The sequence below is a fragment of the Mobula hypostoma genome, chromosome 3 (assembly GCF_963921235.1).
Source record: "Mobula hypostoma chromosome 3, sMobHyp1.1, whole genome shotgun sequence".
Taxonomy (NCBI): domain Eukaryota; kingdom Metazoa; phylum Chordata; class Chondrichthyes; order Myliobatiformes; family Myliobatidae; genus Mobula; species Mobula hypostoma.
In genome coordinates, this window is record NC_086099.1 from 169318418 (window position 1) to 169341053 (window position 22636).

General features: G+C 40.6%; 1 protein-coding gene across 1 annotated transcript in view; it reads left to right on the forward strand.

Moving 5' to 3' along the window:
* The window catches only part of kcnh8 (potassium voltage-gated channel, subfamily H (eag-related), member 8), a 460036-nt gene that overhangs the window by 401715 nt on the left and 35685 nt on the right, over positions 1–22636 (forward strand). Inside the window, exons 11-13 of the mRNA XM_063042495.1 lie at positions 3032–3246; positions 6825–6866; positions 8072–8427. Of these exons, the coding sequence (XP_062898565.1) occupies positions 3032–3246; positions 6825–6866; positions 8072–8427 (613 nt within the window). The remainder of the gene's footprint in view (positions 1–3031; positions 3247–6824; positions 6867–8071; positions 8428–22636) is intronic.

Sequence of the window (22636 nt, forward strand, 5' to 3'; positions counted from 1 at the left end):
GTCATTTCATAATATGGCCCCATACTTGCAAACATTGTCACCATTTTCAAACACAATCATGTTCCCGAAAAGTTAACTTGTCTTATCTGTCTCTCTCTCCTTCTCTTATCTGTTTTATTTAGCCATCGCATTCCCGTTCTCTCCCCTCGAATTCTTCACTCACTATGCTTCTTGCAGCCATTTTCTCGTACTTTTGTTCTCCCACATTACACAACAGTACACTGCCAATGTTGCACGCAGACTTTTCTTGCCAAAGGAAACAAAACGATAAGTATTGTGTGAGGATTTGTAACCTCATCACCAATTGTTATGTTTGTTGTACTGGGAAGCCGGGTGGCCGTGAATAACACACACTAGTGAGGCGGAGAGGTGAGAAACAAGTATGCAGCTGTTTATTTTGCTTGTAAGTCATCTGCACAGAATGCCCTTTGACACTTACATTGACACAGGGAAGCTTGACACCAACCATAAGCGTAAAAATGTACATGAATACATAATATTTTCCCAAATCAGTAATGACTAATAGGAAGTTATTGGAGGAAAGCATAAGGGGGTGATGTCAGCGGTAAGTTTTGATTTACACAGAAAGTGGCAAGTGTATGGAACTCACCACCAGAGTTAATGGTAGAGGCTGATACTGTACATTAGGGACAGTTAAGAGTCTCTTAAACAGGCACATGAATGAAAGAATGATGGCTATGTTGGGGGAAAGGAGTAGATTTATCTTGGGTAGGTTAAATAAATAAACAAATAATATTGTTGGCCTATACTGTGCTTTGGTGTTCTACAGTATGTTTAGTTTATACTGCTTTTCTTTGTTTTTTCCAATCAAAGGTTTAACACCACACATTTTTTTCTTTTGATTATATTTCTTCTGCAGCCATCCATTAAGCCATGCAAGAACAGAAGCCAGTATGGGAGATAAGACAGGCTGTAGAGGCATGTTCACCATTAGGACCTTTCCCCGGTGCCCCTCCTCCTTCCCTTTCTCCCATGATCCACTCTCCTCTCTTGTTAGATTCCTTCTTCTCCAGCCCTTTGCCTTTTCCACTTATTACCTCCCAGCTTCTTACTTTATCCCCACTTCCCCACCCACCTGGCTTCAACTTCTAGCTTGTCTTTTGTGCCCTCTCACCACCTTCTTATTCTGGCATTTCCCCCCTTCCTTTCCAATCTGAAACGGGTCTCAGTCCGAAACAGTGATGGTCGATTCATTTCCTGCTGAGTTCCTCCAGCACTTTGTGTGTGTTCTGTCTTTGTGTCTGCAAGTTTGGATGTTTTGCCCTGTGCATGCAAGACCAGATCACTAACATACTAAGAAAAAAGGTGGTCCAAGTACTTCCCTCAATGTGGTTAACTGTACACTTCCCTTCAGTCTGACAAACAAAAATTTACCTCTAAAATAAAAACAGAAATTGCTAGAAATACTCAACAGATCAGGCAGCATCTGTGGGAAGTGAAATAGAATCGAGGTTTCAGGTCTGATTAAAGGTCCTATTGTGGAAGATAAAGGAACTTGATAGGTTCAAAAGCACTGTTCATGGGAAAGTATGGTCAAGAGGTTTCTACTGCCAACATAAATCAGCATTTTGTTCATGGATATCAAGATCACTGACTTATTTATAATTTTGAAGATCTTACCACGTATCACTGTGCACTTGTCTTCACTATATCTCAACAATTCTCCCCATTTCATAGATTATCATTATTTTAGTATCATTATTTCCCCCGGGATCAATAAAGTATGACGACTACTATTATTATCTAGTATTATCCCAAGCTGTGTACACAAACATAATATGATACACCAGAACAGAAAAGATTAACGGACATGAAACTGGCCCTTTGTGTTCCCTTGGAGAATGTCTTTGAAGTCCTTTTCCCTTTGCTTCCAGGGTGACCATGACTTTATTGTTTCCAGTTACGCACAACCATTGCAAATTTTTAATGTATTCTGCTAATTTGCATTCAGGTAAGAGGTACAGGAGCCTATAGACCCACACTCAGCAATTCAGAAACAGCTTCTTCCCCTTGCCGTCAGATTTCGGCTCTATTCCTTTAATAGTTTCCTTTTCATGCTCTATTCCTTTAATAATTTATAATAATATATTTCTTTGCATTTTAATGCTGCTGCAAAACAATAATATCGCAGCGTCTATGTCAGTGCTAATAAATCTGTTTCTGTTCTGATTCCATCCTTACTTGGGCGGCTGTGAGCCTTTACCAAATGATCTTTCCTGTATGGCTATGAGCTTGAACGATGACCTGAAAATACAATGACCACTGAGTGACAAGAAACATGTTCCCCGGGGAAACAGACAAATGTGTAAAACCTACCACTTGTTTTCTCATGTCTGACAAAGCACTTGGCACACTAGAGGCACGGCAGATGATCTCACCCGTCTTTGGCCTTACCATGGTGCCATTGCCAGGCCAGTCAAGCACAACATGCCCCTCTTCACTTCATTTCCTGCAGCAGCTGCTCAGTGGCCTCATCTTCAAAGCAGGGTGCCTCCTATGCAGTTCTTGCTTGTATCCTGAATGATCAGATGCTTATTTAATGCACTCCTGCCAATTGCAAAAATGTCCACTGGCAGAGTGAACTTCGCAGAAGCTCTCCAGGACACTTCCTCGCCATATGTGAGGTTTAAGATTGCTCACCAAGCTTCTAAAAATGTACCCAGCGTCATGGCTCACTGAAGACATTACCAAGGCCACTAGATGATCCTGCCCTTTGCTTAAAGATAACTTGTATATCGTGAACCACGATCTTTGCGCCAAACAGGAATCCTCAGCGGTTGCTGACATAATCTCCAGAATATGTACAGTAAATAAAGCCACAGATGAAATCCACTGTACATACAGATATAGATGCAGTGCCCTTGTTTTAGTATATTATCTTTACATTGCATTTCCCTGAGACCTTGAGAAATCAAACATGCCTTTGCCAGCTAATTTCACAATGTTCAACCTCAACTCACCCGTGCTTTATGAAATGCCACACTGATCTATTTTCCTTATTGTATTACAGGTAAAGGTGATCTGATTGGTGCAAATCTTGCAGACAAAGATCAGGTTATCAAAACCAGTGCAGATGTGAAAGCTCTAACCTACTGCGACCTGCAATGTATTAACCTGAAAGGCCTCTATGAGGTGCTGGAGCTGTACCCAGAATATTCCCAAAAATTCAAGGAAGACATTTATAACAATCTCACTTATAACCTCAGAGAGGGTCATGAAGGTGATGTAAGTATAGTGATAACTATTTATTGCAACAGTATCAGAATATGCAAATGTAAATACATTTGTATATTTAAGTTATCGCGATTTTAAAAAATTGAAGTTTTTTAGTGCACCATTACAGATTCAGGGTGTCTTCCCCTGACTATGTACTATTTGTTTATATACAACAGCTTAAACTGCATATCTGTCTTTAACACATAAGCTGTGATGTTAACCATCACATGAATGTTGTCATAAATTCAAATATTATGGTTTCATTTGGTACTGTTAGAACAGTTTTGTTCATGTTTATTGAAAAGTGAATTCAGTATCACTAACACTGATATAGATTTAATATGATTTGTAAAATGGGACGTGGCACAGTGATAGAGTAAATTATTACCAATAATGTTTATCCAGAAAGTTCCTCTTCTTAAAAATTCATGTCAAGACAAATTAGTTGAGCTTTCTTCTCATTCTGACAGTTTTGTTTGTTTTGCTCTGATACTATCAAAGGAAAACAGAAAACAAAGGAATGGAATGTCACAGAATAGGGTTGTAAAGGAAGCTTTTGGTACGTAGGCCTTCTTAAATCAGAGCACTGAGTACAAGAGTTGGGATGGTGTTTTGAAGTTGTGTAAGACATTGGTGAGGCTGTGTCTGGAATATTGTGTGCAGTTCTGCTCACCTATCTACAAGAAAGGTATAAATAAACTTGAAAATGTGCAGAGAAAATTTACAAGGATGTTGCTGGAACTTGAGGATCTGAGTGGAATAGGTTAGGACTTTATTCACTGGAGCGTAGGAGATGGAGGAGAAATATTATAGAGGTATACAAAATTATGAGGGGTATAGATAAGATAAAGGCAAGCAATCTTTCCCCTGTGGTTGGGTGAGTGAAGTTAAATCTACAGGACATAGGTTTAGGGTGAACGGAGAAATATGTAGTGTTTTATGACTCTGTGACTTTAATACAAGAGTTAAATTTCCTGTGTTTATTGCACCAACTTGACTCTAAGCAGATGGCCAGACGGTAAAAGTAAAGAGAAGTATTCATTAAAAATCTCTCCCATTTCATTCTACTCCACACACAGGAAGCCATATTGATGCTTAGGGGACCTTTTCTCTCCCGAGCATACCTTTTACTCTTCATATACCATTGGAATCTCTTGGGATTTTGCCTCACCTTGCCTGCCAAATCCCTCTCATATCCCCTTTTTGCCTTCAAAACTTTACTCATTAGTGCACTCCTACACTTCCTGTCAAGAGATTCACTAGTTCCCACTTGCTTACACAGTGTATTCCTCCTATCTCAATATCTCATACCAACTAGGTTTCCCAAACCCTGCCAGTTTTGTCCTTCATACTAACAGGAACATGTAGGCCCTGAACTCTTGACATCACACTTGTAAAAAGCCCCCACTTTGCAGAAACCCCTTTCACTGCAAGCAGTCTCAGCCAATCAAGTTCTACAAGATCCTACATAATGGTGCCAAAATTTCTCTGCCCCGGTTCAGGACTTTAACCTGTAAACTGGTAATTTTAAAACTAATAGAATTATCTGTCACTGGACCCAAAGTACTTGCCAACAGACACTTCTGCCACCTGCCCTATCGGTCGAGGATGTTGAGCGTTGTACCCGCTTTAGTAGGTCTCTACATACTGTATACAGTGGATTCTGGTTAACTAGAATTCCTCCCACAATTCAAGCCATTCTAAAAGATCATATGGACTAAAAATTCCTCTGTAGATTTATTTTCTTTATGACCACAGAGAATATATCCAGACAGTAACTGATTGATCTTCTCCTTCAAAGAATGTGGAGTGTTAGTTCAAATCAAATAAACTGGCAGCCTATTCCTTTGTTTTTATAACTAGTACAAAATTTCTTGACCCGGTATTTCTCAGACTGCAAAGTGGAGATGAACCTCTCTGATCTGACAGCAACATTGGTCAGTGTTGACCATGGATATTGCATCCTAGCTGTCTAGATACATAAGCCTAGGCAGTACAATATAGAGAGCAAGCTGTTGCCCATGTAGTAAGCTCCTCCTCTCCATGCATCTGATGAAGTCAAAGCAACAGCAGAGACTGATACAGAAACATCGCTAGTTGCTAGTCAGAATGGAGCTCAAAGTTGAATCCGAACCTTTCCCTCGGAGTTTACTCCCGAAGCCTTCCCCATGAGTGGGTATAGCTGGGCTTGGTAGCTAAGCCACATGTGAAGGCCAGGAGCTGGACTTGGTTGTCAGAGGTTATTTGAGGTGCATGACATTGGAAGCATTTAATAGGTAGTGTGAGCTTTGTCCCATTTACCAACCCAGCTGTAACAACTTTAAGGAGATGATTAATAATAACATTAATAACAACATTTTTATAGAGCACTTTTCATACAAACAAATTAGTTCAAAGTGCTTTACAATCAGACAGTTCAGTTGTAAAATACAAATTCTGGAAGTAAAATTCTGGATCTTAACCTTAAAATAGTTTCTGGCTTAGAGTAAGATCAATTAATGATCAACTGAAACATCTAAATTGAAAGGACAATCTGAATTGACAGAACTGCTCTGCTTGTTTTGAAATATATAATGCAAATGTTGTTTTCAGAGCAGTTGCAAACTTTTCATAGCCATATTGACCTCTCAAGTGGCTTGGAATCCCAGAGGATACAGTACATTAGTAGTCCATCCCCTCATCACTCTCATACCAATCAGAATGGTTCATCAGTGCCAAAGTATCGATCTCCAAAGTTACCTATTCCAAGAATAATAATTATGATGCAAAAGCAGGAAAGCTGCCTGGCCCTTGAAGTATTTAAAGGGCTGTATGTTTATGTCATTGTATCAGGAAAGTAGTGGGGGCATCAAAACTAGTCAGGGATCTGGCCTGATTAGTGAGCTACATAGTTTCAAACCATTGTCATTTAATTACACCCGATGGTGCCATTAATATAACCAAAACACTGTCATCCTCAGCAAGCTCTCAATAATAGTAGTGCGTGTAGATGCTCTAAATCCAAACAGTTTGGAGCTAAGTTCCACTCCAGAAACACGGAGAACAGCAAAGTATTGGCTGATAACCCAATTCATTAGTGAAGAAGTTAATTTCTAATTTAGCACGGAATCCAATTTAGTTTAAATGGTTCAGCATGGACTAGATGGGCCAAAGGACCTGTACTTTTCTATGACTCCAAGAGCCAATCATCCAGCAGAATTGCTAGGATTTTCTGTAAATATTGAACATTGTAGTAAACCCATTGCCAGCACACTTGAAATATCATCTGACGACAATGGTCAAGTAATTCAGATACTTACATATTTGATTATGAATGTGCAGAAGTCCTAGACTTTTTGGCATTTGCCCTCAGAATCCCTGCCAATATTTCATTAAATCAAGGTATCTTTCAGTTCAGAAGGAAGCCACTGAGTCTGTTATAATTGAGCTTTGATTGAAAAGACTGTCCAGTTTTGTAATGTCTTGTTGCCTTTCGAAGTGTTCTATTTAGTCTGACAGTATCACCCTTTCAAACAGTATGTTGCAAATCTGAACGATCTATTGTATGAAAGCATATCTTTTTCATAAAATTGCTTTTATTTTAACAGGGGATTTCAAGGTTGTCCCACAAACCCTGCATAATATCCCAGGTATGCTGTCACCTTATAACTTATTCTGTTATGCATATTTTGGATTCTCAATTCTATCTAAAGCAATATGCTTTTATATGTAAATAAGGTGGAATCTGGTTAATTGTGGCAGCCGCTCATTTGGGAGAATCCTTAAAGAACAAAAACTAATCGAGAAAATAGCCGGGATTCCCTTCACTATTTGAGACATTGCCACTGAATTGGGACAGGGAACTATTACTGAACAGTTTCTCACTAGTTTCAGTTGCGTGCACTTGTGTGTCCATTTGACACTACACTATGCTTGGAATCAATAATTTTTAAATAGAGTCAGTTGCGTGATTCATTTGGTCCGATGGATATCGAATTAAGAAGCTGTGATTTTCGACACTACTTCATGCAGGAAGGCAATGAAGGCAGTCCATTATCCGCACTAGGTGATTGCGCTGATTTTGTTCATTGACAATCAACCAAAAGAACACAGCAGCGTAAACTAAATGAATTCCTCCGTCAATAACTATTCGGAACTAATACCCAGCTAGTGGTTTGTAGTGTTTATAGTACGGTATTGATAGTGTTCTAAATTAAGTATTTCATTTAAATACATAATTAGTTACAGTTAAATTGTAGCTTGACATTTTATACCTTTTTAAACTATTTCCATGAAACTGGCTAATTAGGTCAGCTGCTTTAATTTGGCCAAAACGTGCTGGTCCCAATGTGTCCCAGTTGACTGGAATCCACGATATTATTCTGTTTTATTATTAATTTCACAACTTACTTCTAACAGCCTCAGGTCACCTTGAATAGTGATGATGAAACATAATACTTTGCCAAATATTAAACATGAGGCAAAATGCTTGACCTATTTGCTCACTCAGGTAGAAAGAAAAGATTCCCAGAAGCTTGCCAATATTTATACCAGGGACAACGTTACTTAAACATATTACTGGGTTATTTATATCATTGCTATTTTGAGGGTGTACCTGTATCCAAAAGCTTGATGTATTTCTCAATATTGCAAAGTGACATTTCAAAGGCATATCATTAGTCTCTGAGTCCAAGGCTGCAAAAGACTCTAATTCATTTTGCCCCCATCTAATTTATCATTCTGTTTAAATGATTTAAGTATCATGTTAAGTTACTAGTTAGTTAAAAAAGAACTATCAAGTTCCTGACTATTAACTAATGATACCCTTAACTGAATGCTTTTCTTTCACACTTAGTCAGAGTCCAATGGAAATGGCAGTCTAAAACAGAAACTTGCTTCCATTGTTGAAGATGAAGAAGAGGTTGAAGAAGTTGATGAGACTACCCCATTATCACGTGTGTCTGCCAATTTTACATCCCATAATCGATCGTCAAATTATAACAAGGCCATGAATGCAAGCAGTTCTCTTGGAATTAATCAGCCACTTATCTCAGGCCCAATATACTTCCGATCTCCCATCAGGGGCTGCAATGTTATGATCAGAAGCAGGCATGATAATGAGTTAATTAATGCCAAGAATGGAAAAGATAAAAGTCTGAAGCTGCATCTCTCAACACTGAATGCATCTGCTTCTCCTGATCTCAGTCCAAGGTATAACTCATTCATAGATATTGGTTACAAATACTGGACATTTCTGTAATTTTTCTTAATTTATATATTTTACTCTTTGCATTGAAAGTTATAGAAAGGAACAAATTTCTTATTACATAAGGAACATCTTTATACACAGGCAATACGCTTGTTTGACCCATCTATTTTACCAGTCACCTAATTTACTTTAATTAGAAAAATGCCTTAAATTGTGTAATCACACCATTAAAGGACGAATATATGGTAGTTTGTTTTTATCTACAAGTATAAGAAAATGTTACCAAGAATCATTTCTAGCTTTTCTAAATCTAAGTGATTTTGTAAGTACATTTTGCACAATAAGTTGGCAAAAAATTTACAAGCAGAACAATTACAAACAAGAGAAAATTTGCAGATGCTGGAAATCCAAGCAACACACTCAAAATGCTGGAGGAACATGGCAGGCCTGGCAGCATCTATGGAAAAAAGTACAGTCGATCTTTCAGGCCAATATCCTTCAGCAGGACTGGAGAAAAAAAGATGAGAGGTAGATTTAAAAGGTGGAGGGAGGGGAGGGAGAACACAAGGTGATGGGTGAATCTGGAAGCTGGGAGGGTGAAGTAAAGAGCTGGGAAGTTGGTTGGTTAGAGAGATAAAGGGCTGGAGAAGGGGGAATCTAATAGGAGAGACACAAAGCCATGGAAGAAAGAAAAAGAGGGAAGAACATCAGAGGGAGGCTATAGACAGGCAAGGAGATAATGTGTGAGAGGAAAAGGGGATGAGGAATGGTGAGGGAGGGCATTACCAGAAGTTTGAAAAATTGATGTTCATGCCATCGGTTTGGAGGCTACCCAGACAGAATATAAGGTGTTGTTCCTACAACCTGAGTGTGGCCTCATCGCGACTGTAGAGGAGGCCGTGGATTGACATATCAGAATGGGAATGGGAAGTGGAATTAAAATGGGTGGTCACTGGTAGATCCCACTTCTTCTGGCAGATGGTGTGTAGGTGCTCAGTGAAGTGGTCTCCCAATCTACATCGGCTCTCACTGATATACAAGGGGCCACACTAGGAGCACTGGACACAGTAAATGACACCAACAGACTCACAGGTGAAGTGTCACCTCACCTGGAAGGACTGTTTGGGCCCTGAATGGAAGTGAGGGAGGAAGTGTAGGGGCAAGTGTAGCACTTGTTCCACTTGCAAGGATAAGTGCCAGGAGGGAGATCAGTGGGGAAGGACGAATGGACAAGACAAGGGAGTCGCACAGAGAGCAATCCCTCCAGGAAGTGGAAAGTGGTGGGGAATGGGGGGAAACGGAAAGATATGCTTGGTGGTGGGATCATTTTGGAAATGGTGCAAGTACAGCAATTGGTTATTTAAGGCCCTGCCAAAAATTTCAAGTTTTAAAATGTTTATCCCTTATTCATTTTTAGTCCAATTTTCATCAGCATGATGTAATTTTTATTTAAAAATGTTTCTTATGTTTAGCACTGGATACCAAAATAATGATAACAAGGAAATACAAATTCCCCATTTTAACTTTCTGTTGCTTCCCCTTACTTGAGAGTACATGACTATCCAGGAAGTCAGCCTTCCACATCTAATATACATGGAGTTAGTCACTAGGTTTCTGGCTTCAGACATGCGGAATAGAGGATTTGAGACTCATCTTTATATATACAAGGTTGCTTTATTTACAATCTCTATAAACTCATTAGCCCATATAAAGTTGCAGATGGTATAAATGTTCCTCACAATAAATCAGAAAGAGATTACGGATACAAACCTTATTAAATGCCCTCCAGACGTAGAGAGCTTGCACATAAAATATCCTGTCCCTTTACTCTAACAACAAGCTATTAATTGCACTGCAAATTGTAAGCAAACCTTGTCTTATTATAAGCCAAAAATACTCTATAACGCTTTGCACCTATTCTGCCACTCAGTGAGATTATTGTTGATTTGTTCTTGGCTTAGCTTTACTTTCCTGCTGTTCCTTAAGGCTAGGAGGATTCTGCCTCCAGCAATTCCCGCGAGGATTGAGTTCCATGCCACTGCTACTCTCTGGGTGTAAACATGCATTCCTCATTTTCCCTCTAACCATTTTACAAATTACTAAATCTGGGTCTTCTGGAGTTTGATGTACCTGCTAATTATAATAGGTCCTTGCTATCTACTCAGTCTAGATCACACGTTTTTTAACTCCTCGGTTATATTTTCCCACAGTCTCATCTGGTTTAAAGAAAACAACTCTAGTCTATTCAGTACTTCCTCAAAACTAAAATATTTCCAATGCTGTGAACACACTGATGAATCTTCCTTCTCCAGTGGAATCATACCCTTTCTCTAACGTGGAAGCTGGAACCGAATAGTACTCAAGCTGCAATCAAATTGATGTTGTATTTTCCAGTATAATTTCTTATCTTTCGGCTAATTAAGGAAAACAACTTACATGACCTTTAACCCCTGAAAATTTCTTAACAATTCCACTAAATATTTTACAAAGGACAAGGTATCTAATACTGAGTACTGCTAACTTCTATAGATTGCTCAGTTACAAAAATACTCATAAACTTATCTCCTTTATTTCCTGCCATTAAGCAACATTGCATCCTTCATCCTAAATATTCATTCCCTCTTCCATGTTGGCTACAGTGTGTACCACTTACAAAAATGCATGGCACTTGCAGTATCTGACAGCATCTGCCAAGTCTGCGCCTCTACTACCTAGCCAGTGCTTCAGGTTCAAGGGAACACCATCTCCTGCAAATTCCCCCCAGTTTGTGCAACCTTTTGGCGTGGAAGTATATTGCTGCACTTTTGACATCACTGGATCCACATCCTGTATCTCCATCCTCTTTCCACAGAGATACGGGAAGTACCTTCACCAGTGTGACTGCAGCAGATGAAGAAGTCTGCTCACTGACGCCTGGTCAAGGGCAATTATGGTTAGGCGATAGATGCTTCACTTCACACCTATGCCCAGGTTTAGGAAAATGAAAGACTAACTAAGTAGTTCTTCCAGGATTGTTTAACTGTCACAGTCACAGTTCCCCCTTTTGACTTACTCTGAACAAAATGGAAACTAATGATTGCAATTCACTACTTCCATTTGTTACTAATCTGTGAGATAACAACCAGTTGTTTTTGATTTGTTTGTCATGCAAATTACAGGAAGCACCTCACCCACCTCAAAGTTATGAACCTTCAAAGGTTCATTCAGTTATTTTTGAAGGGCTAGCTCCACAGTCCCCCGACAAGGACCACTCCTTTCCCCGGCACGTTTAACAAGCAGAAAACAGATTTCTCACTCATCACTCATTCCCTCGCTCTCCATCTCACTTTCAGTATCACTCAAAATAGTACTTAACAGTTTACAAACTCCTATAACTCTTGAAAGTCCTGTAAGTATAGCACTTTAATATTTACAGGATATCACACGTATTAAATGTTGGGGCCTGGTGGAGATATTTAAAGCTAACTTTCATATTTCGTCTTTTCTCTCCTTGTTGTTTTTTAGATACATTAACATAGAACATAGAACAGTTCAGCACAGTACAGGCAATATGGCCCTCTATGGTTTGCAGACCTTTTAACCTACTTGAATCTAGCACTTCCTTCCCATATAATCCTCCATTTTTCTTTCATCCATGTGCATATCTAAAAGTCTCTTAAATGTTTGTAATGTATCTGTCTCTATCACCACCCCTGACAGCCTGCAATCTCTGTGTAAAAAATCTACTTCTGACATCTCCCTATACTTTTCTTCAATCACCTGAAAATCATAAACACAAGAGATTCTGCAGGTACTGGAAATCCTGAGCAACACAAACAAAATGCTGGAGGAGCTCAGCAGGTCAGACAGCACCTTCAGAAAGATGAAGGGTCTCGGCCCAAAATATCAACTTTATTTCATTCCATAGATGCTGCCTGACCTGCTGAATTACTCCAGCATTTGCTAAAATTATGTCCTCTCGAATTAGCTATTATGGCCTTGGGAGAAAGGCAAGGCCTATACCTCTTATTGTCTTATACACTTTTATCAAGTCACTACTCATCCTCCTTTACTTTAAAAAGAAAAGCCCTAGCTCACTCAACCTATCCTTGTGGGACACGCTCTTTAATTCAGGCAACACCCTGGTAAATTTCCTCTGCACCATCTCTAAAGCTTCCAGATCCTTCCGATAATGAGATTACCAGAACTGACCAGAATGTTCTAAGCAGAGATTTATAGACTTGCAAAATTACCTCACGGCTCTTGAACTCAATCCCCTGACTAAGGAAGGATAGCACACTATCTGCCTTCTTGACAACCCTATCAACTTGTGCAACAATTTTGAGAGAATCTATGGACTTGGAGTCCAGGATCCCTCTGTTCCTCCACACTGCCATTAACTCTGTACTCTGGCTTCAATTTTGACCATACAAAGTGAAACACTTCACACTTTTCTGGATTGAATGCTATCTACCACCACTTAGCCAATCTCTGCATCCTATCAACATCCCATGGTAACTTAAAACAACCTCCTACACTTTCCACAACGCCACCAACCTTCATGTCATCTGCAAACTTACTAACTTTCAATCATTTTTTTGGATTTTAAAAGCTCTCTAGTTTTCTAGCTTCCTGCTAGTTTTTGCCATATTGCATGACCTCTATTTTTCATTGGTGCTGTCTTTGAGTTCTCTTGTCAGACATGATTGCCTCATCCACCCTTTAGTATACTTCTTCTTTGGAATGAAATGATACTGCACCTTCTGGATTTCTCTCAGAAACTCCTGCTATTACTGTCCCACTGTCATCCCTGCTGAATGAAATAAAGTTGATATTTCGACCCCTCCCATGTCTCTGTCATGTCTCTGTAGCTACCTTTACTCATCTGTAATACTGAAGCATATGATTTTAGCTTCTCTTTTTCAGATTACAAGGATAATTCTATAATGTTATGATCACTATCTCCTAAGGCTTACTTTACCTTAAGCTCCCTAATCAAATTTGGTTCATTGCACAACACGAGATCCAGAACGGAATTTTCCCTTGTGCCACAAGCTGTTTTAAACAAACCTCAGAGGTATTCTATAAATTCCTTCTCTCAAGATCCAGTACCAATCAGATCTTCCAAGTCTATCCGCAGAACAACCATAACATTGCGTTTCTTACATGCCTGTTCTATCTCCTGTAGTAATTTGTACCACACATTGTGGCTACTATTCAGAGACCTGTATTAAACCCCCATCAAGATGTTTTTGACCATGCGGTTTCTTAGCTCTATCCACAAAAGTTTTACATTTTTTTCCATCTACATAGTTAGTTCAATGAATGTCTTGAATAAACTAATCAAGAATGATCTACTTTTTATGAACCTAAAATAACTATCCCTGATCAACGTGTCTTATTGATTATAAATGCATCTGTGTAAATAACCTGATTATAAATTTTATAAACAAGAGACAATTGCCTCCTATAGGAGCCACCTTATGCCCTATGAAACATTTAATTCCTCCTCTTTTTCAAATGTTAACGTGCTCTAGAATTTCACCATTCCAGATAAAATTTCCACCTACAATGTATTTCTCTTTAGAGACTGCAAATGAAAGTATTGAAAGGGAGAAACTAAAGACAGATGTATCAGTCTTACAGTGGAATAAAGGGAATTACAGAGGCATGAGAGAGAAGCTGGCAGAAGTTGATTGGAAGGGGACACTAGCATGGAAGACAGCAGAACAGCAATGACTGGAGTGTCTGGGTGAAATTTGGAAGGTGCAGGATAGTTAAATCCCAAAGAAGAAGAAGTATTCTAAACGCAAACAACAGGAATTCTGCAGATGCTGGAAATTCAAGCAACATACATCAAAGTTGCTGGTGAACGCAGCAGGCCAGGCAGCATCTATAGGAAGAGGCGCAGTCGACGTTTCAGGCCGAGACCCTTCGTCAGGACTAACAGTATTCTAAAGGCAGGATGATGCAACCATGGCTGACAAGGGAAGTCAAAACAAAATAAAAACAAAAGAAAGAGCATATAATAGTAGAAAAAATAGTGGGAAGTAGAGGATTGAGACTCTTTCAAATCAAAAAAGCCATAAGGAGGAAAAAGATTAAATATGGAGGTAAGCTAGCCAATGATATCAAAGAGGATACCAAAACATTTTTCAGAAATATAAAGCATAAAAGAGACGAGAATAGATATCAGATTGCTGGAAAATAACACTGGAGAGGTAGTAATGTGGAACAAGGAAATGGCAGATGAACTAAGTAAATATTTTGCATCCTTTTGAGTGTCAAAAGTGAGTTCAATTGCCATTACTAAAGAGAAGGTGCTTGGGGAGATGGGTTACAGCCCAGGGTTCTGTAAGAGGTAGCTGAAGAGACTGCTGAAGTGTAATGATCTTTTAAGCATTACTAGATTCTGGCATTTTTTCAGAGTACTGGAAAATTGCAAATGTTACTCCACTTTCAAGAAGGGGGGGGGGCGCAGAAGTAAGGAAATTATAGCCAGTAATCCTGAGCTCAGTGGTTGAGAAGATTTTGGAGTCAATTTTTAAGGATGAGGTCTCAGGGTACTTGAATTGAATTGACTTTATTTCTTACATCCTTCACATACATGAGGAGTAAAAATCTTTACATTACGTCTCCATCTAAATGTGCAATGTACAATCATAGTAATTTATAATGCTTTATAATAAATGGAACAGTCAATGTAATATAGAGTACACTCAAATCAGCGTGAGTTCATCAGTCTGATGGCCTGATGGAAGAAGCTGTCCCGGAGCCTGTTGGTCCTGGCTTTTATGCTGCGGTACCACTTCTCGGATGGTAGCAGCTGGAATAGATTGTGGTTGGGGTGACTTCGGTTCCTAATGATCCTATGGGCCCTTTTTTACACACATGTCCTTGAAAATATCCTGAATCATGGGAAATTCACAACTGCAGATGTGCTGGGCTGTCCGCACCACTCTCTGCAGAATCCTGAGAGATTAAGAGAGGTACAGTTCCCATACCAGGCAGTAAAGCACCCAGTCAGGATGCTTTCAATTGTGCCCCTGTAGAAAGTTATTAGGATTTTGGGGGCCCATACCAACTTCCTCAACCATCTGAAGTGAAAGAGGCGCTGTTGTGCCTTTTTCACCACACAGCTGGTGCGTACAGATCATGTGAGATCCTCGGTGAAGTGGATGCCAAGGAACTTGAAGCTGCTTACCCTCTCAGCCCCAGATCCATTGATGTCAATAGAGGTTAGCCTGTCTCCATTCCTCCTGTAATCCACAACCAGCTCCTTTGTTTTTGTGACATTGATGGAGAGGTTGTTTTCTTGACACCACCATGTCAGAGAAATGACTCCTTCCCTGTAGGCCAACTCTTTATTGTTTGAAATAAAGCCAATCAATGTAGTGTCGTCAGCAAATTTAATTAGCAGATTGGTGCTGTGGGTGGCGACACAGTCACGGGTATACAGGGAGTAAAGGAGGGGACTCAGTATACAGCCCTGAGGGACTCCTGTTTTGAGAGTCAGAGGGTTGGAGGTGAGGGAGCCCACTCTTACAACCTGCAGGTGATCATCTGACAGGAAATCCAGGATCCAGCTGCACAAGGCAGGGTCAAGGCCGAGGTCTCTGATATTCTTGTCGAGCCTGGATTGAACTATGGTGTTGAATGCTGAACTGTAGTCCAAGAACAGCATTCTCACATAAGCATCCTTCTTCTCCAGATGTGTAAGGACGGTATGTAGAGCAGTGACTATTGCGTCATCTATCAATCGATTGTGTTGGTAGGTGAATTGTACGGGGTTCCAGTTTGGGTGGTAGCAAGCTGTAGGTGTAATCCTTGAACAGCCTCTCAAACCATTTGCTTATTATTGAGGTGAGTGCGACAGGACACCAGTCGTTCAGGTATGTTACCATGGTCTTTTTTGGTACAGTGACAATAGTAGATAATTTGAAGCAGGAGGGCACTCTACACTGGGAGAGGGAGAGATTAAAAATGTCTGTGTGGAGGAACATGATAAAATAGGCCAAAGTCAGCATGGTTTCCTTAAGGGAAAATCCCTGTCTGACAAATCTGCTGGAATGCTTTGAGGAAATAACAAGTAGGAAAGATAAAGGAGAATTGGTGGATGCAGTGTACTTGGATTTTCAGAAGGCTTTTGACAAGGTGCCGCGCATGAAACTGCTTAACAAGATAAGAGCCCATAGTATTACAGGAAAGATACTAGCATGGATAGAAGATAGGCTGATTGACAGGAGGCAAAGAATGAGAATAAATGGAGCCTTTTCCGGTTAGTTGCCAGAGACTAGTGGTGTTCAACAATGGGCGGTGATGTGACCGCTTCTTTTTATGTTATATGGAAATGATTTGGATGATAGAATTGATGGCTTTGTGGCCAAGTTTGCAGACAATACAAAGATAGGTGGAGGGGCAAGTGGTATTGAAGAAATAAGGGTGCTGCAGAAAGACTTAGACAAATTAGGAGAATGGGCAAAGAAGTGGCAGATGTGTCCAGAGGTGTTTGTTCATACACTTTGCTAGAAGAAACAAAAGCATAGATTATTTTCTAAACAAGCAGGACTTCATATGGTACTGGTGAAGCCTTACTTGGAGTATTGCGAGCAGTTTTAGGCTCCTTATCTTAGGAAGGATGGAGTGGATTCAAAGAAGGTTAACAAGAATGATTCCAGGAATAAAAGGTTTGTTGTATGAGAATGTTTGATGGCTCTGGTCCTATACTCGCAGGAATTTAGAAGAATGAGGGGTGATCTTATTGATACCTATCGAATGATGAAAAGCCAGATGGAGTGGATAGGGAGAGGATGTTTCCAGTAGTAGTGGAGTCTAGAACCCAGCCTAGGGCACAGCCTCAGAAAAGAGTAAAGTCCATTTAGAATGGAGATGTGGAGGAACTTCTTTAGGCAGAGGGTGTTACATCTATATAATATGTTGATATTGGTAGCTGTGGAGTCCAGGTCATTTGATGTATTTAAGGCAGAGGTTGATAGGTTCTAGAATGGTCAGGGTATGAAATGTTATGGGGAGAATGCATGAGAAAAGGTTTCAGAGGGAAAATGGATCAGCCATGATGAAATGGTGGAGCAGACTTGATGAACCATATGGCCTAATTCTGTTTGCCATTTCTCTTATGGTCTTATTCCTTTAAGACCTCAACCACATTTTTTGATTCCATACACAGATTATCCTTTTGTACCCTAAAGGGCCCTAGCTTTTCCCTTGTTACCCTGCTGCTCTTAATATATTTATAAAATGCTTTTGGGATAATTCTTAAATTTATCTCTCTGTAATATTTTGCAACACCTTCTTCCCTCCCTAATTTCTTTTCTAAGCACCCCTGAACTCTTTATACTCCTGGAGGACCTGCCCTGTCTTCAGTGCTTCATACCTACCATATGGTTTTGTTTCTGTTTTCTGTACCAAATCCTCAAAGTCTATTCATATACAAAGTTCCCTGGATTTCCATTTAAGCTTCACTTGTATGGCCATGAACTTCCATTATTTCACTTTTAAAAGATTTTTAACTTTCCAAATGTAAATTTATCTGCAAGTAGCACTCCCAGTTGACATTTGACAGATCTTGTCTAATATTATTAAAATCCAATTTCCCCCGATTGAGACGTATAATTTCTGCACTATCCTTATCTCTGTAATGCCTCTCAAGCAGGAGTCACTCTCTCTCTCTTCAGAGTGGTCAACCCCTCCACAAGTTCCCATACTCAGGTAAGGACATGTTCTGCATGGTTGGTGACCAATGGTGAGCCTCAGGGATCTGTTCTGGGACCCCTGCTCCTCGTAATTTTTATAAATGACCTTACCTGAGTAACCGGAGGGATGGGTTAGTAAATTTGCTGATGACACAAAGGTTGGGGGTGTTGTGGATATTGTGGAGGGCTGTCAGAGGTTACAGCGGGACTTTGATAGGACGCAAAACAGGGCTGAGAAGTGGCAGATGGAGTTCAACCCAGATAAGTGTGAGGTGGTTCATTTTGGTAGGTCAAATATGATGACAGAATATAGTAGCAATGGTAAGACTCTTGGCAGTGTGAAGGATCAGAGGGATCTTGGGGTCTGAGTCCATAAGACACTCAAAGCTGCTGCACAGGTTGACTCTGTGGTTAAGAAAGCATATGGTGCATTGGCCTTCATCAATCGTGGGATTAAGTTTAAGAGCTGAGAGGTAATGTTGCAGCTATGCAGGACCCTGGTCAGACCCCACTTGGAGTACTGTGCTCAGTTCTGGTCACCTCACTATAGGAAGGATGTGGAAACCATAGAAATGGTGCAGAGGAGATTACAAGGATGTTGCCTGGATTGGGCAGTATGCCTTATGAGAATAGGTTGAGTGAATTCGACCTTTTTACCTTGGAGCAACGGAGGATGAGAGGAGACCTGATAGAGGTATATAAGATGATGAGAGGCATTGATCGAATGTATAGTCAGAGGCTTTTTCCCAGGGCTGAAATGGCTAGCACAAGAGGGCACAGTTTTAAGGTCCTTGGAAGTAGGTACAGAGGAGATATCGGGGTAAGTTTTTTCCGCAGAGAGTGGTGAGTACGTGGAATGGGCTACCGGCGACGGTGGTGGAGGCGGATACGATAAGGTCTTTTAAGAGACTCCTGGACAGGCACATGGAGCTTAGAAAAATAGAGGGCTGTGAGTAACCCTAGGTAATTTTTCAGGAAAGGACATGTTCGGCTCAGCTTTGTGGGCTGAGGGGCCTGTATTGTGCTGTAGGTTTTCTATGTTTCTATGTTACTCTTCTACTTTATGCTGAGCAATCCTCACTTGAGAATTCTAGCCTGCATCATGTGCATCTCTCATTCCTCCCCTTCTAAGAATCATTGCTCACATTATGTCTCTTTGGCTTTCCAATTTAGCCACTAATGCTCTTTTTCTTCTTCCATACTGAGTTTGATTACCCTCAAATTACTTTCTTCTCTAGCAGTTCTCTGCAGCGCCATAAAGGCAGCTTTTACATCATCATTAATCTGTTCTATCTCCTTAGCCCTCAGTGTTGCTGGTTAACTTCATAGTTTAAGGAGCTGCACTTCACAATGGATGCACTGAGTCTTAAGGTATTGAATCTAGAGATTAAAGATAGGTTCATTTGTCACATAAGCACTGAGACATGCAGTGAAATGCGTTGTTTTCGTCGAGGATGTGCAGGACAGGCTGCAGGTTTTGCCATGGTTCCAGTGCCAATATAGCTTGCACACAACTTACTAACCCTAACCATACACCTTTGGAATGAGGGATGAAACCGGAGCGTTATAGGAAACCCACATGGGAATTCAAGACTGATCTTACAGCTGGCACGAAAGCAATGTGCTAGCTGCCCTTTACACCTTGTATTCCCTTCTTTGTACTTCCCAAGTTGTTTCCTTTCGTTGCCTTTAGTTCATTACTGCTCCCTTAACATTTGATCCTTCATGCAATTCAACTTTGCTGCACATGTTGCATTGCATTTGTTTTTCAAACATGAACAAGGAGATACCCTTTTGCCATTTTTGGTTAGTGTATTGCTCAACCTGATTATGTCTTGTATATGATGATCTCGATGCCTCTGTGTCAGAAAGGCAACTTCCCTATTATATATTTTGTGGTGAACACATCTGTTATCTCTCTCATTGTCTAATCCATATATGTTTCTGCTTACATGTCAACATAGTAAAACGTACAGTTTTAGCTGTCCAGCTGATTCAATGAATAGACAATCCAAAACAAAGACTTTAGACCTACACCTATGCTTCGACTGCCAGAACAAGCAGGATCTCCCAGTGGCCACCCATTTTAATTCCACTTCCTATTCTCAGTCCAATACAGTATGTCTATACATGGCCTCCTCCCTCCACTGTCGTGATGAGCCCAGCTCCCCCTCCCGACCTTGCCCATCCCCTTTTCCCTCCCTCACCTTATCTCCTTGCCTGCCCATTGCCTCCCTGTGATGCTCTTGCCCCCTCCTCTTTTCTTTTTTCCATGGCCTTCTGTCCTCTCCCACCAGACTCCCCCTTTTCCTGCCCTGTATCTCTTTCACCAATCAACGTCGCAGCTCTTTACTTCATCCTTCCCTCTCCTGGTTTCACCTATCACCTTGTGCTTCTCCCTCCTCTCCCCACTCCCCCACCTTTTAACTCTACCTCTTTTTTTTTCTCCAGTCCTGCTGAAGGGCCTCAGCCTGAAATGTCAACTGTATTCATTTCCATAGATGCTGCCTGGCCCGCTGAGTTCCTCCAGCATTTTATGCATGTTGCTTTAGATGTAAGACATTACTTTACTAAAGCAAAAAATCCTGTAAAATCACTTATCAAAACCTATCAATACTGATACCATAAAGTGACCCAAAGATACAAAAGCTATAGGTTTGCAGTTGCTAATATATCAATGTAGAGTGAAAGTGAACAACATAATATTCTTTCTCTAAACATTGCCTCAGATTTACATAGAACATAGAATAGTACAGCACTTTACAGGCCCTTCGGTCCACAATGTTGTGCCGACCCTCAAACCCTGCCTCCCATATAAACCCCCACATTAAATTCCTCAAAATACCTGTCTAGTAGATTCTTAAACTTCACTAATGTATCTGCCTCCACCACTGACTCAGGCAGTGCATTCCACGCACCAACCACTCTCTGAGTAAAAAACCTTCCTCTGATATCCCCCTTGAACTTCCCACCCCTTACCGTAAAGCCATGTCCTCTTGTATTGAGCAGTGGTGCCCTGGGGAAGAGGCGCTGGCTATCCACTCTATCTATTCCTTTTAATATCTTGTACACCTCTATCATGTCTCCTCTCATCCTCCTTCTCTCCAAAGAGTAAAGCCCTAGCTCCCTTAATCTCTGATCATAATGTATACTATCTAAACCAGGCAGCATCCTGGTAAATCTCCTCTGTACCCTTTCCAATGCTTCCACATCCTTCCTATAGTGAGGCGACCAGAACTGGACACAGTACTCCAAGTGTGGCCTAACCAGAGTTTTATAGAGCTGCATCATTACCTCGCAACTCTTAAGCTCTATCCCTCGACTTATGAAAGCTAACACCCCATAAGCTTTCTTAACTACTCTATCTACCTGTGAGGCAACTTTCAGGGATCTGTGGACATGTACCCCCAGATCCCTCTGCTCCTCCACACTACCAAGTATCCTGCCATTTACTTTGTACTCTGCCTTGGAGTTTGTCCTTCCAAAGTGTACCACCTCACACTTCTCCAGGTTGAACTCCATCTGCCACTTTTCAGCCCACTTCTGCATCCTATCAATGTCTGTCTGCAATCTTCGACAATCCTCTACACTATCTACAACACCACCGACCTTTGTGTCGTCTGCAAACTTGCCAACTCACCCTTCTACCCCCACATCCAGGTCATTAATAAAAATCAGGAAAAGTGGAGGTCCCAGAACAGATCCTTGTGGGACACTGCTAGTCACAACCCTCCATTCCGAATATACTCCCTCCACCACGACCCTCTGCCTTCTGCAGGCAAGCCAATTCTGAATCCACCTGACCAAACTTCCCTGGATCCCATGCCTTCTGACTTTCTGAATAAGCCTACCATGTGGAACCTTGTCAAATTCCTTACTAAAATCCATGTAGATCACATCCACTGCACTACCCTCATCTATATGCCTGGTCACCTCCTTAAAGAACTCTATCAGGCTTATTAGACACGATCTGCCCTTCACAAAGCTGTGCTGACTGTCCCTGATCAGACTGTGATTCTCTAAATGCCCATAGGTCCTATCTCTAAGAATCTTTTCCAACAGCTTTCCTACCACAGACGTAAGGCTCACTGGTCTATAATTACCCAGACTATCCCTACTACCTTTTATGAACAAGGGGACAACATTCGCCTCCCTCCAATCCTCCGGTACCATTACTGGGAGTATGTGAGGTTTCTATGTGTGAATATAATATCTTCAGGCACTTTAGGTTTCGTAAAGTAAAAAATCTTTGCTGGTGTTATATTTAAAACATCTAGTTACAGTTTGACAACTAGAATAATATTTCTTGAAACTAAATTAAGGATCTGACTAAGTGCCCTGCATTGCCTAAAAGCAGAACCACATTCATATACACAATAAAGAGCGTACTCAGAAAACCAATAACATTGGGTGGATGTCCTGTCACACCAATTTATCATCATTGTAACTGTTCTTGAAAGTTGATTGCAAATTTAGAAAGGTTTTGATTCATGTCAAATTACCAAGTGAAAATTTCCAT